Genomic DNA, 18208 nt, shown 5'->3' with positions numbered 1-18208 from the left:
GCTTGTTTGTATGCCCATCATATTGCCTTATAATGGTATCCTTTTGAATAAAATCTTTCTGCCAATATCTTTGCTTGGCATTCAAATTCATTCATATCCGAACAAATACGTCTGATATGGAAAAACTGACTCACAGGTGATCCCTATTTAAATGCCCGCAAATGATTCTTTCAAAAACGTAATAAATTATTTTTGTTCGTGGGCTTGCAATATACTGTAGTGACAAATTAACCCTCTTGCAAAGATACTAGAACACCTAAAAAAGAAATGGCTTCTTTTGACCAATGAGCTGTGATTTGAAGGTTATCATCTGTGTTTATCCACTTAAAACACTCTCCAAGCTGAATTCAGAAGCTGACAATAGCATGAAAATATCATCTATTTAACGACACCATTCAATTATGTACTGTCACCATTCGGAACAATAAATCAACTCTTCAAAGGATGCCACATACAAATTTTCTACTAATGGATCTAATGAAAAACCCACAGGGATACAGTGTGTCTGGTGAAAAAAGTCAGAGCCAAATAAAAATAAACTGCTTGTGTCAGGTTACATAGAAACATAGAAATGACGGCAGAAGAAGACCAAACAGCCCATCCAGTCTGCCCAGCAAGTTTCACACTTTTTTTTCTCTCATACTTATCCGTTACTCTTGGCTCTTAGTAACCTTTTGGTTCTATTTCCCTTCCACCCCCACCATTAATGTAGAGAGCAGTGTTGGAACTGCATCTAAATGAAATATCTAGCTTAATTAGTTAGGGGTAGTAACCGCCACAATAAGCAAGCTACACCCATGCTTATTTGTTTACCCAGACTATGTAATTCAGTCCTTGTTGGTTGCTGTCTGTATATAGATCCACTTTTCTTCATTCCCCCTGCCATTGAAGCAGAGAGCTATGCTGGATATGCTTGAAGTATCAGTCTTTCTCCCCTGCCGTTGAAGCAGAGAGCTATGCTGGATATGCATTGAAAGCGAAGTATCAGGTTTATTTGGTTTGGGGTAGTAACCGCCGTAACAAGCAAGCTATTCCCCACTTTTTTGTGAATGGAAATCCTTTTTTCCACATTTCCTCTTGCCGTTGAAGCTTAGAGCAATGTTGGAGTCGCATTAACCATGTGTATGTTTATTGAATAAGGGTATTATCGCCAGGTAGTAGCCGTCACTCCCGCGAGCCACCCACTCTTCATTCATGTCCTCTAGACTTTATGGATCCCCAGTGTTTATCCCACGCCCCTTTGAAGTCCTTCACAGTTCTGGTCTTCACCACTTCCTCCGGAAGGGCATTCCAGGCATCCACCACCTTCTCCATGAAGAAATACTTCCTGACATTGGTTCTGAGTCTTCTTCCCTGGAGCTTCAAATTGTGACCCCTGGTTCTGTTGATTTTTTTCCCGACGGAAAAGGTTTGTCGTCGTCTTTGGATCATTAAAACCTTTCAAGTATCTGAAAGTCTGTATCATATTCTGCTCCTCCTTTCTTCAATCTCTCCTCATAAGTCATTCGATGAAGACCCTCCACCTTTTTGGTCGCCCTTCTCTGGACCGCCTCCATCTTGTCTCTGTCTCTTTGGAGATAAGGTCTCCAGAACTGAACAGAGTACTCCAGGTGAGGCCTCACCAAGGACCTGTACAAGAGGATAATCACTTCCCTTTTCTTACTCGATATTCCTCTCTCTATGCAGCCCAGAATTCTTCTGGCTTTAGCTATCGCCTTGTCACATTGTTTTGCCGACTTCAGATCATTAGACACTATCACCCCAAGGTCTCTCCGTGCACATCAGTCTCCCCCCCCACCCCCATCGAATACAGTTCATTTGGATTTCCACTCCCGATATGCATGACTATGCACTTCTTGGCATTGAATCTCAGCTGCCATATCTTCAACCACTCTTCCGGCTACCTTAAATCCCGTCTCGTTCTCTCCGCTCCTTCTGGCATGTCCACTCTGTTGCAGATCTTAGTGTCATCCGCAAAAAGACAAACCTTACCTTCTATCCCGTCCGCAATGTCGCTCACAAAGATATTGAACAGGACTGGTCCCAACACCGATCCTTGCGGTACACTGTTTAAAACCGCTCTCTCTTCAGAGAGAGTTCCATTTACCATCACACATTGTCTTCTGTCCGTCAACCAGTTTGCAATCCAGGCCACCACCTCGGCACTCACTCCTAAGCTTCTCATTTTATTCACCAGTCTCCTGTGCGGGACTGTATCAAAAGCTTTGCTGAAATCCAAGTAGATGACATCGAGTGCTCTTCCTTGATCCAATTTCTTGGTTACCCAGTCAAAAATGTCAATCAGATTTGTCTGACAGGATCTTCCCCTGGTGAATCTATGCTGCCTCTGGTAGAGCAATTCTCCCGACTGTAGATAGTTCACTATTCTCTCTTTCAACAGTGACTCTATTACTTTTCCCACCACCGAAGTGAGGCTAACTGGTCTGTAGTTACCAGCCTCTTCTCTGTTCCCACTCTTGTGAAGCGGGACCACCACCGCTCTTCTCCAATCACTCGGCACCACTATCGTTTCTAGGGATCTATTGAACAGATCACACAGCGGACCTGCCAGCACATCTCTGAGCTCCCTCAGTATCCTGGGATGAACTTCATCAGGCCCCATGGCTTTGTCCACTTTCAGTTTTCCTAGCTCTTCCCATACATTCTCTTCTGTAAACAGTTTCATCTACTCCACTTTCCTCCAGTTTCTTGTTAACTAGCGACAGTCCTTCTCCAGGGTCCTCTTTAGTGAACACAGAACTGAAGTATTCATTTAATATTTCTGCCATTTCTTCGTCTCTCTGCATACATTGATCCTTTCCACCTTTCAATTTCACTATACCACTTTGGACTTCTCTTTTCACTGATGTATCTGAAAAATGTTTTGTCACCTCTATTTACCTCCTTGGCAATCCTTTCTTCCGCTTGACTTTTTGATGTCGATTAATTTCTTCGTCTCCCTCAGTTCTACCAGATATTCTTCTTTGTGCTCCTCCCTTTGGGATCTTTTATATTTCTTGAACGCTGTTCTTTTAGCCTTTATTTTGTCAGCCACCTCCTTTGAGAACCAGATAGAAAAGTAAAGAAAAGAAAAAGAAAAATGAAACCTAACATATAGATTAGTTGCCTTGGTAACTGCTCCTTTTAGATTGGTCCACTGTTGATCCACATCATTCTCCCAGCCTTTTAGTTCTTCCTCCAGGTACTTCCCCATTTCATCAAAGTCCGTGTTTTTGAACTGCAAAACTCGGGTTTTTGTGCTTCTTTTCTGTATCCTTTTTGTGATATTAAACCATACCGTTTGATGATCACTGGTACTGAGGTGGGCACCCACCTGGACATCAGAGACATTATCTCCATTAGTGAGCACTAAGTCAAGTATAGCTCCTTCTCTCATGGGTTCCATTACCATTTGTTTGAACAAAGCTACCTGCAGGGCATCCACTATTTCTCTATTATTAGATTCTGCAGATGGGATTCTCCAGTCTACATCTGGCATATTAAAGTCTCCAACGATCACCACTTCTCCCTTCTTTCCTATCTTTTGGATGTCTTCAACCAGATCTCTGTCCAGCTCTTCCTATTGGTTTGAAGGCCTGTAAACCACTCTGATAAAAATGGATCCCCCCATCTTTTTTTAGGTCGGCCCATAGTGCTTCTTCATTGCCCCATCTTCCTTGCAGCTCAGATGCTTGGATATTGTTTCTGACATAAAGAGCCACTCCTCCCCCCTTTCCTATCCTCTCTGTCCTTCCTTAACAAGTTATAGCCTAGTATTGCCGTATCCCAGTCATGAGATTCCATAAACCACATTTCTGTGACAGCAACAACGTCCAAGTCCGCCTCCACCATTAGGGCTTGCAGATCTAGGGTTTTATTGCCCAAACTACGAGCATTTGTGCTTATAGCTTTCCAACGTTCTTCGTTCAGTTTACTGCTGTTCCTGGACTCCTTTTGTGACCTCTTTAGTTGAATTTTGTTATCCACTTTTCCCTTTGCATTTGTGCAAGGGAAAAGATTAGTGCCTCTGATGACAGTCATCCATCACAGTGAGCTTTTTTCTTTGGTTTCTGATCTGGAATTTCTGTATGCATTGGGTTTCTTCTCTCTTTTCAGATAACACTTCAATCTTTTTCTCAAGAACTTCTTCAGTATTTAATACAGAGAAGGCATTATGTACTTGTTGCACTTGATACAGTGTGTCTCTGGATCACAGGTCTAATTCTACCAGAGCCCACTGTAATACTGTTTTTTTTAGTTCCTTAATGCCCTGTGTGAGTTGGGGGGGGGGGGGTAGAGTTGTGGGCTGCACAGCTGTCAATAACGGGTGTCTGTGGGTCACAGACACCCGTTCCTTCCTGAGTCCACAGAGATGGTATTCGCTGCCCTCCAGTGCATTGGGACAACATAACCTCCACAACATTCAACGTGGCCTGTTGGGGGTCTGTGGGTATAAAGTGCCTTAATATCCATAGTTACTAACCACACTGTATTAGAACCCAAATGACAGGCTTGTAAAATCGACAAAAAATGCACTGTATCTTTAACATAGGACCTCAACTGCATCAAGAAAGATTGTAAAAATTGATTCACAAACACCACTGGTGGCTCTAATACTGCCCCATTAAGTGAAACTACTGGTCTGATGGTGGAGCAGTTATGCACTTATGGATCTTGGAAACCTGATAAATAGTAGGTCTCCAAGGATTAATAGGCAATAAATATCTCTTCTGTTTATCGGTCATGAATGGTGCTAGTTGAAGACTCTTTTTTTAACCGTTCCTACAATTCAAATGTGGGATCATAAGATAAAGACCAGTAAGAATTAGTATCATTTAAATGAAACTATCCACATAGGGGCGGATTTTCAGAGCCCTGCTCGCCTAAATCCGCCTAAATCCGGGCGGATTTAGGCGAGCAGGGCCCTGCGCGCCGGTAGGCCTATGTTCAATAGGCCTACCGGCGCGCGCAGACATACCGGCGCGCGCAGACATACCGGCGCGCGCAGACATACCGGCGCATACATACCGCAGACATACCGGCGCAGACATACCGGCGCGCGCAGACATACGCGCAGACATACCGGCGCGCGCAGACATACCGGCGCGCGCAGACATACCGGCGCGCGCAGACATATGTCTGCGCGCAGACATACCGGCGCGCGCAGACATTGAACATAGGCCGGTAGGCCTATGTTCAATAGGCCTACCGGCGCGCGCAGACCCCAGGACTCGCGTAAGTCCCGGGGTTTTGGCGAGGGGGGCGTGTCGGGGGGCGGGCCCGGTCGGCGCGGCGTTTTGGGGGCGGGCGTGGCCGCGCCCTCCGTACCCGCCCCCAGGTCGCGTCCCGGCGCGCTAGCGGCCCGCTGGCACGCGGGGATTTACGTCTCCCTCCGGGAGGCGTAAATCCCCCGACAAAGGTAAGGGGGGGTTTTAGACAGGGCCGGGCGGGTGGGTTAGGTAGGGGAAGGGAGGGGAAGGTGAGGGGAGGGCAAAAGAAAGTTCCCTCCGAGACCGCTCCGATTTCGGAGCGGCCTCGGAGGGAACGGGGGTAGGCTGCGCGGCTCGGCACGCACCGGCTATACAGAATCGATAGCCTTGCGCGCGCCGATCCAGGATTTTAGCGGCTACGCGCGTATCTACTAAAATCCCGCGTACTTTTGCTTGCGCCTGATGCGCCAGCAAAAGTACGCCTATTCGCGCGGTCTGAAAATCTACCCCATATTGTTGAAGATGTTGCATGACATTGGCCCCCTGCCTGTCTGCTTGTTTGATAACCAGATTAGGTGTTAAAGATAATATTGTCAAGCTGACAGTTGATCTCTTGAGAAATTGGGATAACATCTCTCTTTCCTGGCCTCATAACATATCAAATCTTGAAACACCAATTGTCTAAAAGTACAGATGTGTGGATCTAATGGGACTGGTGGATTCCACCTTGAGTGAGGATGAACGATGGAAACATCAGAAGTCAAAGTCTAAGTTTTATCAAGCTATAGTCTCAAATGCAACCTGCACACACACACACCAGTGGATGGCTATCCTACTGTCAAACTCAGAATGTCCAGTCGTGGGAACAAATGAAAGCCCACTATTTAAAACTTCTAATTGGGCTGTGGTAAGCTCAGTAGAGGATTAGTTAAGTACTAAAGATATTTCTTAAATTGCTGGTGCATTATGCGTGACTGGGATTGCGACTCTTCTTGGTATGGTTTGTGATACCGTCCTCTGTATGTTTTCCTGGATCCTTGTCCTGGAGGGTGCCCTTCTTTAAAATTAAAAAAAAAAAAAATTTAAAAATAAAAAATAAAAATAAAGTACTTCCTCGTGTAGCTTTAACCTGTTTGTCTGCCCAATTTTTTTCCATCTCATCTGACTCAATAGAATTATTATTGGACGAGAAGGCAAATCTTACCCGCTTTGGTTACAATGTCTGATGCCTTTTACCAATCCAAATGTATACATGTTCTAAGTTGTAATTTCCTTGATCTCTTTTAATTTTATTGATCTTAATGTTCTTGATGGTACACAAAACTGCTCCAAAGTTTTGTGTACTCAACTAACTTTTCATCAAAGTGGGTCAAATATACTGATTGACAGTCCTTGTTACCAACAAACCCAGTAAAGAATATTCTCATTTGGTCTATGTTTTAAAGTAGACCACATCATCAGCTTTTATAGCAATCTCCATTAGAAAGAACTGGCAACTTTTGACGTTACATGATACATTTCAGGAACTGTCTTTAATAACAATGTCATGCAGTTCAAATATATGGGACAGGGTAGTACACTCCCATTTATTGGAAAAAAAATTTCATATACAGATGGATACCACTGAAAATGTGGCACTTGTGGTTTTTGTAAAAACACAATGGAGGGCACATGTTGACAAGATCTAATAATGGGTTACCATTTACGAACACACACTTTAAGCGCACCAATGGTACAGCATTGCAAGGAGTTTGGACAGTCATCAAACAAGCACCAGTCCCTATACATGGAGGCGATGTACAAGCGCACCTCAATTATCGAGAATCCTTTTGGATTTATACTCTTAATACAGTATCACAATCAGATATGAACGAAGAACCAGATTGGCTATCCCTGTTGTAATACTGTGCTTTATCCCTCTTATTTGGTGGCATCAGGCACCCTTCATATATTTTATACATTCTATTCAAGTAATTTTTACACAGTACAGTGTGCGTAGCCTCGTACTGAAACGTATACGATTCTGTGGTGTCATTATGATTGGATATTCAAAACTCATTATGGTTGGCCTATGATTTCCTTCAAATTTGATTGGCTTCTTCCAGGTCACATGGCTGTTTTAAAAGAAACGGATGCAATTAAAAACTATTTTCAGTGTATGAGCCATTAAGCCAGTAATGCCGTTCAACACAGTTGGAATATTCGATTCACCGGCACATTTTATTTATTTATTTTATATTCCACTTTTCAGCACTTCAAAGTGAACATCAAAGCGGATTACATTCAGTACTATAGGTAATTCCCTATCCCCCACAGGGCTTACAATCTAAATTTGTACCTGAGACAATGAAGGGTAAAGTGACGCCCAAGGTCACAAGGAGCAACAGCAGGATTTGAACCCTGGTTTCCATGGTTTGTAGCCTGCGGCTCTAACCACTAGGCTACTGCTCCACTCCATTTTCAATGAAGTGACATCCCCTGATGAAGGACATCCATTTGAAACATGGCCACATTGGGAGGGCAATAAGATAATTCAAAAACTTTCGATGCCGTGGATTTACAGAGATAACTGTTTAGCACATTACTTAAAGTTTACAGCAGACTATTTCATATAAAGATTATATACTGTTTTTCTATTTTTCATTTGTTGTACATCATACACTTTTTAAATTACTTAACTTAAAAAAAAAAAAGTTTCATTGGAAGGAGGTAGGCAGTTAATGATTACAGAGAACAGCCCTAAGACATCAGAGGGTATCAGTAGTGTACTGTTGTATGAAACTACCAACCCTTTCTATATAAAGATTTGTCAAGAGATCAAAGAAATTGTTGTTGAAATCCAATCGGATCCATTTTGTTTCGCCGACAGAGGGTTGTTTTTTAATTTAATTTCTTTGAAGCAATGGCAGTAAGATGCTTGACAAAGCAAGGTAAACAGCAGTAGGCAGTTCAGGTTGATGTCAGCCACCCACCTCTGCTATCTGCTTCCAAAGCTCCTCCTTTAACAGACTGATGCAGAAATCTGTACATTAAAACACTATGCCCTGGATTTCAGCACATTTTTATGCTCAAATTATTATTTTATTTATTTTTAACTACCAACGCAGCAAGCTCATGATATACTAAGACATTGGGAGTTAAAAAAAAAACAAAAAAAAAACGACCTTATAATGTGCATTCAGCACAGACTGAAGGCTATTTCAAGTCAGGAAGGGGTGATTGAAGCACCCGATAAAGAGGGAATACTTATCCAGCAAAATGGCAGCCACTGTCACTTAGCTGGACACAGTAGTACTTATCTGGGTATCTGGCTGCAGTTCGCTGCTGCCACTTAGCCAGATAAGTCAGTCGTTATCCAACTATCTAGCAGCGGCGAACCGCTGCCACTTATCTGCATAAGTACTGACTAATGTGGCAGCAGTGAACCTTAGCCAGATAAGTACTGATGTATCCAGCTAAGTAGCAGCCACTGCCACAAACAGGTTAATATTTTATTTATTTAAAACTTTTATATACCGATGTTCATAGACATATCACATCTGTTTACAGATAACATGGGAATAAATATTATGAACCGAGTGGGAAGAATAAAGTTACATGAAACAGGAAAATAGGAGAACTTGGGCGGTAGGAGAAAATACAGTGCTATGAGACCCAAGAGAAGGTTTTTCAAGAGATAGAAATAATAACTATAGTACAAATGCAATTGCTTGTGGACTTCAGGGTGGGGGAATTAGGAGGAGTGTAATATGGTGGAATTAGGAGGGGGGTGAGATATGGCGGAGGGGGATAATATGTACTTATCTGTCTAAAGTGTTCCTTTTTTCTTTTCTTTTTGGAGGGGGATGGGTGGGTTAAATACCAGCGCAGTAGTACTGGAAACTTAACTCCATCTCTGACCTGAAATTAAGTTTCCATTGCTAGTCTGAGCTAACACACCTCTCTGGATCAGGGAGTACTACTCAATACCCTCATTTGCATGGGGTTTCCATGCGAGTATGCTAAGCAATACTCCCATTAAGAAAGCATGTTTTTCTTGCACAAAACTCCATGCTGCATTGGCAGGAAGGCTTATGCACAGAAAATGTGTTTTGAAGTTCAGAATGAAAGGTGTGTACAAATAAACCCATATTTCTACATCAGCCTGTAAGATAGCTGCGACAAAGTGTCAACAAGCCTCAGCAGGAGGGCTGACCTATTTAGAGGTGTCTTTAACCTTCATCCTACCAACATATTTTACATCACAATCTTAGCAACTGGGGTCCAAATTCTGGGGTCTTTTTGGACCCCAAATAATAAATAGCTGCTGTAGGAAAAATAAAGTAGAATAGTTTAGAGCAACATTTGAATCAGACTTACCGTAGGCTAAGTGACAAATTCCTAAAATGGCGGCTGAAAATAATGTCTAGTGTTTATAAAGCGGAAGCACATTAGTGCTTGGGGTCCAACTGGACCCCAGTTGGTAGGATGAAGGTTAAAGGTAAAGACCTCGAGCTGTACCTATGAAAACAGACACAACTACTGCTCAGAATGAGACAGCCAGCCTTCTTCTAAGTGGAACCACTTTTTTTTGGGGGGTGGGGGAGGGATTGGGAGTCAGACACCACATATGGATCGCCTCTACTCTCAGAGACACATATCGAAGGAGATCAGTGCCATCAGTCCTGATCCTTCAGTGGATTTTCAGAACCATTTCTCCATGGCTCCATACTCGTGCTTTCAGAGTCTGTTGCATGACACAAACAGAGATCAAGATCTGTGTCAGTCTTTGGTCTTATCCTTAGGCTTTGTGCTGAAAAAAATCCATATCTTCTTCAGCAAATCCTGATCTCCAGCAGAAAAAGCAACTCTATGGTCCTTATGTTTTATACTATTCTACTTTTGTTCAAGATGAATCAGTCATCGTGGACCTTGATGGTCCTCACTGACAGCTTAATATATATACTACCATTTGGCAATAACATGATCTTCCCCCCCAGATATTTATAGCGTATTCTATAATTTTGTAATTGACATCTCTCTATTTGAAGCCTCTGGCCTTCATTTCTGTCATTATCAGAAAAGCAGATGATGCAGAATCTCTCCACCAACCCCCTCTCCAAAAAAAAAAAAAAGTGGCCAGAGGAAAAGAAGGGAGTCGACTGAGGCCCACCGAAAGCCACAGAGAAAAACAGACCTTTGTCTGGAGTGACAACCTAAAGAAACTTTGATAAAGCATCAAAAAACTACAGGTAAATGAAACACACTAAGGCAAACTAAAAGAAAAAGGACTTACAGGAAACACAAAAAAATGCTTCTCTTTAGCAAACGCAGCTAAGAAACAGTTACAATTAAAAACATATCCAAACGGTCCGTAGTGGAAAATGATAAACTGAGGCACTGGAGAACTGCCGCATATGCTCGAGGGATCTAAAAATGTTTTAAAATGTTCTGGAAACTGCCTTAGAAAATGTAGCTAAGGAACAATAGTTCTGAAAAACACCAAATCCACTGCAGATCAGATTCCACTGCAGAAAATGACAAACAGGCATGCAGGAGTTGCTGCACATGCTCAGGAGAGATCTAGGAATTTCCTGGAAAGCTCTGGAAATCACATTCTGGGTTGATGCCATCAAGGTGACTTTGCCCCATGTGTATGTGACTGAGGTGAATTGCTTGTTCAGAGAAATGCGCTCACCATGTGCTCCTGCCCATTTACTAACTTTCAAAACAAATTATTGTAATGGGGTAGGGGAGGGGGAAATTGCAGTACATGGAGAGTATTGATGAGTAAGCCCTGGGTGAATTTTCAAATCCCTCACCAGAATATATGGAGAAAGAAATAAAGCAATACCTACAAATATTCCATGTAAGTGGTGTAGACATCTACATATACATTGTGAAGGTTTCACAAAAACATTCTGTACCTATATTTGAATACTATTAAACAAGGCAGTCCTACTTTCTTGCATAGATCTTTTCTAGATATTAATTCAAAGTCAAACATATATGTATTGTAAGTATCACGCCCTGTTTTTCTCAACCGTTTTGAAGTCAAATTTAGTTTTGCAGCCTCGTGCACTGACGTGAACAGCTGTCAGCTGTAGACATCCTGCCTCTGGCACCGAGTACAGCATGAAACATGTGAGAAACTGTGCTGCGGTATTCCCATGGGATTATCACTTTTTAGACTTATCTTCTGTTCCTGTTCTGCATGTTTAATCTTTTAGGAGTCTCCGTCACTAGCGAGGCAAGTGGCAACAGGGAGCGCAGTCTGGGCTCAGAGCCAATTTCCTGCAAGCTAAGCCTATGCATGATTCCACATGAGAGCAGGCTTTTCTGGAGCCTCCAACTTAGAAATCAATTTCAGTACAAAGAGGGAAAAATGATTGCAATGCTTGCCAATATTCACAAACGGGTATGTTAAAATATTCAAAGAGCTAAAATATTAGACATTCTCCGGTTATGACAAACTGAAAAGCCTTTACAAGAATGCCACCTTCATAAAGTACACGAATAATACAAAGAGCTCTCTGGGAAAGGTTTAAAAAGGATATAAACTTACCGTAAACATGGAGAACGATGAGTAGGTAGGCACCAAGTAACTTGAGGTAAACTTTTAATCCAGCCATTGTTCACTTTCAGTTTATCCTGTGCACTTCTGCTATCACGGAACAAATTTTAAGCTTGGCTTGAAACTTGAGAAGTTCTGAGCAAGTGCAGGGTTGTAGGTGGTCTTCCAATAACTGCTCCTCAGCTTCTACTGCTGTACAAACATGACCACCCTAAAATATAAAATTAAATCAAGGTATTGAGCAGATGCCTGATCCCCAACAAGACCAACAGAAAGCGAGGAGGGGGAATCACCTCACTTAAAATCAAGCTCAGCAGACATAACTGGCATTATATCATTTCAGAAGGCTGCTGAAAGTTTGACTATGAAAATTATAGAAATTAAAACAGCATCTATAACCAGATCAATTCTTTAATAACACTTGACAACAATATGCAGGGATGCAAGGGAAGAATCTACTCATTTAAAAATCAGTAAGACAGTATAGATGAAATGAAAGCACATATTCTGGGGCGTAAATTTCCTGGGTGCTGGCCTGGGCCCAGGAGCAGTTGTTTCTGCTGCAACAGGCCTGGGTACAAGAAAAGTGTTGCCAGTGCAGCTCTAACCCAGGAACAGAAAGAAGCGACTACAGCAGGCCCCGGACAGGGAAAGCGCTACTTCTGCAGTTAGCCCAAGGCTAGAAGGCGCTACTGTTGCTGTTTCTGAAGCAGGCCTGGCCCGGCCCAAGAGAAGACACAGCAGCCTGATTATAGACAAATCAAGAAAAACTCAAAAGTCCAAAAATAAAAACCCCAAAAGTTCAATTTTTGCCCTGGTGGCTAAAAGATTCTGGCTACTCCCTAAGTTTTCAAAATCATTTTTTACATCTGTATACATTAACTGCACTAAAACCAGAATACTTAATATGCTGTGGTAGTAATTTTTCAAAAGGTGTTATGCGCATAAAGAGGCTTTTGAAAACTGCTATGATAAAAATGCTATGTGTTTAGGCACGTTACTTCTTTGAAAATTCACTCCTGTTTATTTACAGATTGCTTTAACTTAAAACTTAACTTTCACCGAAGAGATTTACAGACTATTTAATATGGATCCTCTTAGATCATGTAGTAGAAGACTTCGTACTCTTTAACCCAGGGACTCGAGACCTTCGTACGGCTGCTACCTTTCCCCCTCCTGCTCGGAAATCACACACTTCATAACATTTTGGTGATAAACAAACGTCATAAATAACACCACATTACAACAGTTTTGGTGATAAACAAAAAAGGCCGCAGTTTATTAAATTAAATTAACCCGAGCCGACTCATTAACAATAAACCAAAATAACACCCCCCCCCCGCCTTCCTTCTCCCACGTATCCCCCCTTTTTTGCTTACACCTCGGCCCGGTGATAAGCTAGCTTCTGCCCCCTTTTCCCCCCCCCCCCCACTTACCCCGCCGCGACATCAGCGAGGGTAAGCTTGCGGCCTGAGCATCGGCCCCTCTTGCTCTTTAGGCCTTCCCGTGCAGCGGCCCCAAGCTACACGGGCATTCCTCCCCCCCCTCCAATCCATCAATTACAGTATACAAATATACAATACAACTTCCGGCTCGGGTTTTCCGCCACCACTGCGACATGCAGAAACCCCATAACAGACAGTATATCCTTCGGGGAGGGAGGGCGGGTAGCAAGAACTCCTGCTATCTCGCTGCCTGATTCCCAACTGCCTTGTCCCTACCTCTCCTTTCTTTTCCTTCCTATCTCTAAGCCAATGACGAGGCAGCATTCAAATTTGCTGCCTCTTCATTGGTGCCTCTCTCGCTCACACCGCCTTCTCCTTCCCCCCCCCCCCCCCTTCCTTATCCTAACTACCTAGCTGCCTTCCGGGCTCGCGCCTGAGTTATCGGCGGCGAGCCCGGACTGGCCTGGCTCGCCTTCTTTAACCCAGGGACTCGAGACCTTCGTACGGCTGCTACCTTTCCCCCTCCTGCTCGGAAATCACACACTTCATAACATTTTGGTGATAAACAAACGTCATAAATAACACCACATTACAACAGTTTTGGTGATAAACAAAAAAGGCCGCAGTTTATTAAATTAAATTAACCCGAGCCGACTCATTAACAATAAACCAAAATAACACCCCCCCCCCCCCCCCGCCTTCCTTCTCCCACGTATCCCCCCTTTTTTGCTTACACCTCGGCCCGGTGATAAGCTAGCTTCTGCCCCCTTTTCCCCCCCCCCCCACTTACCCCGCCGCGACATCAGCGAGGGTAAGCTTGCGGCCTGAGCATCGGCCCCTCTTGCTCTTTAGGCCTTCCCGTGCAGCGGCCCCAAGCTACACGGGCATTCCTCCCCCCCCTCCAATCCATCAATTACAGTATACAAATATACAATACAACTTCCGGCTCGGGTTTTCCGCCACAAACAAAGACTAAAAGCTGGTCTTTGTCCCCCCACTGCGGCCCCTGTCCAACAATTGCTGCCTAATCCCATCCTCCAAGGCATTATTGAACAGATCCGTACCCACATCAGAAAGGTGAACTCCATCCCCAAGGAAATACCCTCCCAACAGCTCCCAAGACCACCGATGTCGAATCCAGAAACCCCCCTCCCGCACCAACCACTTGCCAATTTGACGATTCAGTTTTTTAACACCATTACGCCAGAGGGGCTCTCGGTGGTGCTGGAGGCGAATAATCATGTCAGACCAACCTATGGTCGTGTAAGGCAGACGATTCATAAGGGAGGCCATGCCCTTCCGCATCAACTTAAGGAGCTCTCGACACGTTAGCCTGCCGATATCATTACCTCCCAAATGAATGATGAGCCAAGTGGGTGCACCCAAGCGGTCAACATTGCCTTGTACGATATCGCATAATTCCCCCCACCGCATCCCCCCTTTTCCGATCCAGCGGACACGAACATCTTCACGCTCCAGATTTAAATTCTCGCCGTAAGGCCGCTTCCTCGCTCGCCGACAGGCCCGATGAATAAAGGAATGACCCACGATCCAGGCACAATTCCTCACAGTCGCCACCCCAACCAGATCTGCAAGACAAACCAGTCGTTAACGCGGCCAACGAAGCGCACCCCCAAGCCCACCTACCCGATTACCTCCGTACATAGGCCCGGAAAGCCTCCGACTTCCACCTTCCCAGAGCCTTAATCCTCGCCTCCGACCATCCCAATTCCGCCGCCGATGTAGCCGCGCCAATCCGAAACGAATGTGACGTGTAACGCTGCACCTCCCACCCCAACGCTACCCCCACCTTCCGGAGCACTGCCCCGAATTGATATCTCGAGAGCGGGGAGCCATCGGCATGCACCAAAAACCTGCCCCCAACCTGCGGTCGCTCAGCCACATACGCCAACGCCAGACGCACCGGGCAAACCCAAGCAGACTCCGCTCGTACCATCGAAATCCACGCCCCTCTTCCCCTCTGATCCGTTTTCGAGCGCCGAATCCTAACGGTCACGTGATCCGTATACACCCGCACATCACCCACCAACAACCCCTCCTGCAGCCCCCTGCCCACCCGAGACCGAGCTACTAACTCCCCAAGGCGGAGCGCGCCAAAGAACGCCCAGGAAAACGCTAAGCGAAACAAGGACAACTCGAACTCCGACCTGCATACTCCGCGCAAGCCCCTGGCCAATGCTATCAAATCTCCGTAACGAATCGGCAAACGCCCGTCCACCCGAAGGCCCCCCGACCGACCCCACCCGTCCAGCACTTTCCGTACCAAAAAACTCCGCAGCGGATATTCCCCGCCGGCGAGCTTACGAAAAAAGGCAAAGCCCGCCAACTGACTCCGAACGGACGCGAGGGAAAACCCCGCACCCTTCGCCCACAAAATGAATCGCACCAGATCTGCCTCCTCAACCCCCCCCATCGCCCACCCGGTTGAGATCAAAAAACGAGTAACCGACGCATTCCCCGCCACATACGACCTCCATGTCGCCGGGGCCACAGAGCGCCTGATCAAGTCCCAGCTTTCATCCTGCCCAAATTCCACAAGTGGTTGGGGATCAGCTCTCCATGTTGCTCCGCAAGCGGTGCCGCCTCCCGAAAGGTGTCCCACTTAAAACGAGAGAGAGCATCAGCGATGAGGTTCAAAGATCCCGGAACATGCCTCGCCCTCAAGTTCACATTCAGTCGCAGACACAACAGTACCATGACCCGCAGAAGGGCGGAGACCCAGCTGCACCTGGCAGATTGCCTGTTCACCACCTGAACCACCCCCAAGTTATCACACCACCAAACCACCTGCTTATTCGCCAGGTCCTCCCCCCAAACAGTCAGCGCCACTACAATGGGGAAAAGCTCCAGGAACGTTATATTCCGCACTATGCCGCTCGCCACCCAATCAGCCGGCCACGGCTGTGCACACCACCGACCCCTGAAGTAAAGCCCCAGGCCCGACGCCCCCGCCGCGTCCGAATACAGGTCCAAGTCCGCAGTGGACACCTCGGGCTCGAGCATCACCCGAATCCCGTTAAACGACCGCAAGAATTCTTCCCAGATCTCCAGTTCGTCCCTCACCGGCCTCGACACTCTAAGGAAGTGGTGAGCCGACCTAATCCCCACCGTACGCGCCGACAACCGACGAATGAACGCCCGCCCCATGGGGATCACACGACACGCAAACGTCAGGGACCCGATCAGCGACTGCATCTGGCGAAGGGTGAGCTTTACCGCACTCCTCGCCATGCCTACCAGCTCCCGCAACCGAACAACCTTGTCGTCCGGCAATCGACAAACCATAGCAACGGAATCGAGCTCGATGCCCAAAAAGGTCAACTTGGTAACCGGGCCTTCCGTTTTGTCGAGCGCAATAGGCACCCCAAAACGCTCCGCCGTACCCAAAAAACCCCGCAACTGCCGCAGACAGGCATCAGACCCACCCGGACCAACAAAAAGAAAATCGTCCAGGTAATGCAGGGAATCCGTACACCCATTGACACCCATAGTAGCCCAGTGAATAAACGTACTGAATGCCTCGAAAAAGGCGCACGACACAGCGCATCCCATGGGCAAGCAACGATCGACGTAAAACCCCCCTTCAAAGTAAAAACCCAGAAGGGGAAAAGAAGAAGGGTGAATCGGGAGCAAGCGAAAGGCCGACTCTATGTCCGCCTTGGCCAACAATGCCCCTGGCCCCGCCTTGCGCACGAGCGCCACCGCATCGTCAAAGGAAGAATACCTTACTCCGCACGCCTCCTTCGGGATAAAATCGTTAACCGACCCCCCTTTTGGATGCGACAAATTGAGGATCAACCGAAACTTACCCGCAGCCTTCTTCGGAATAACCGCCAGCGGAGATAAATGCATCCGATCAAACGGCTTCTCCAAAAAAGGCCCCGCTATTCTGCCCAAATCCAATTCCTCCTTCAGTTTTGCCCGGGCCACCCCCGCCAATCGCGAAACGGATCTGGAATTACGCGCTCTCCCCCCCATACCCTGGGCCAGCGTACGGAATCCGAAAACCATCCCTGAATCCCACCCGCAGCATGGAGGCGGCTTCCCCATCCGGATACTCGCGCAAACCCGCTACTAATTCCTGTACCCGGATGGGGGAGTCCGCTCTACTCACCAGGAGGGACCTACTTGGTTCCCTTACCAGCCCCGCCCCCTGTTCCCTGCGGGCACTTGACAGCGGAATGGGCTCCCCCACAAGAGGCGCAAGCGTGTCTAAACTTGCACTCCGGGAACAAGCACGTGAGCTTGTTATACCGCCAACAGACATCCGTCCCCCCCGCCCCCCCTTTGGATCCCACTTCACCACTCCTGACTCCTCCGACCCGAAAGGACTGCCCCCTGACACCTGTCGCCGGACCCAGACTCCCAACCCCCATGGCCCCACTCCCAACAGCAACTTTCCTGACCGAAGCGGCGCCCTTATTAGTCATCTGTGTCAGCCACAGATGAATGTCCTGAGAACCCCAGGACATAAGCTTATTACCCGCCATCTTGTCCCGGAATTTTTCATCGTAGTTGAGCCAGGCCCAACCCTCATAATCCCGGAACGCCCCCAAAATGCTATCGGCGTACGACAACAACGCCGCATATTGGGCCGGATCAAAGTGACTAACTACGCTAGCCAAGCGCAAAAAAACACGCATCCAATTGACAATATTCTTAGCGACACGCGGCCGAGATCCGCTCCTCCGGCTGCGCTTCTTCGCCTTTTTGGACAATCGCTTCCCGCCTCGACGCCCCTCCAGTAATTTGAAGATATCCACAAACTTCCGCTTACGGATCCGCTTGACCAAGCGCGCCGGCACCTCCTCCCACAATTCCGACAAGGACGCAGCAGCTGCGGGCCCCGATTCGTATTTCGGACCTTCCTCAAGAACCGCCAACCTACTCAGCTGGGATCCGCTGGAGCTAGACCCCGAGGTGGAGGAGCTCGACCCCGACCCCCGCCTGGACCTACGGCGCCTTCCCATGTGTGCCCC

The 18208-nt window shown here is 46.4% G+C and overlaps 1 protein-coding gene across 1 annotated transcript in view; it reads right to left on the bottom strand.

Moving 5' to 3' along the window:
• Positions 1–18208, bottom strand: part of BMPR1A (bone morphogenetic protein receptor type 1A) — a 293674-nt gene that overhangs the window by 78432 nt on the left and 197034 nt on the right. Inside the window, exon 3 of the mRNA XM_029609335.1 lies at positions 11755–11974. Within this exon, the coding sequence (XP_029465195.1) occupies positions 11755–11821 (67 nt within the window). The 5' untranslated portion in view covers positions 11822–11974. The remainder of the gene's footprint in view (positions 1–11754; positions 11975–18208) is intronic.

This window comes from Rhinatrema bivittatum, chromosome 7 (genome assembly GCF_901001135.1).
Source record: "Rhinatrema bivittatum chromosome 7, aRhiBiv1.1, whole genome shotgun sequence".
Lineage (NCBI taxonomy): Eukaryota > Metazoa > Chordata > Amphibia > Gymnophiona > Rhinatrematidae > Rhinatrema > Rhinatrema bivittatum.
Note: the sequence above shows the minus strand (reverse complement) of the source record. Positions and strands in the feature narration are given on the sequence as shown.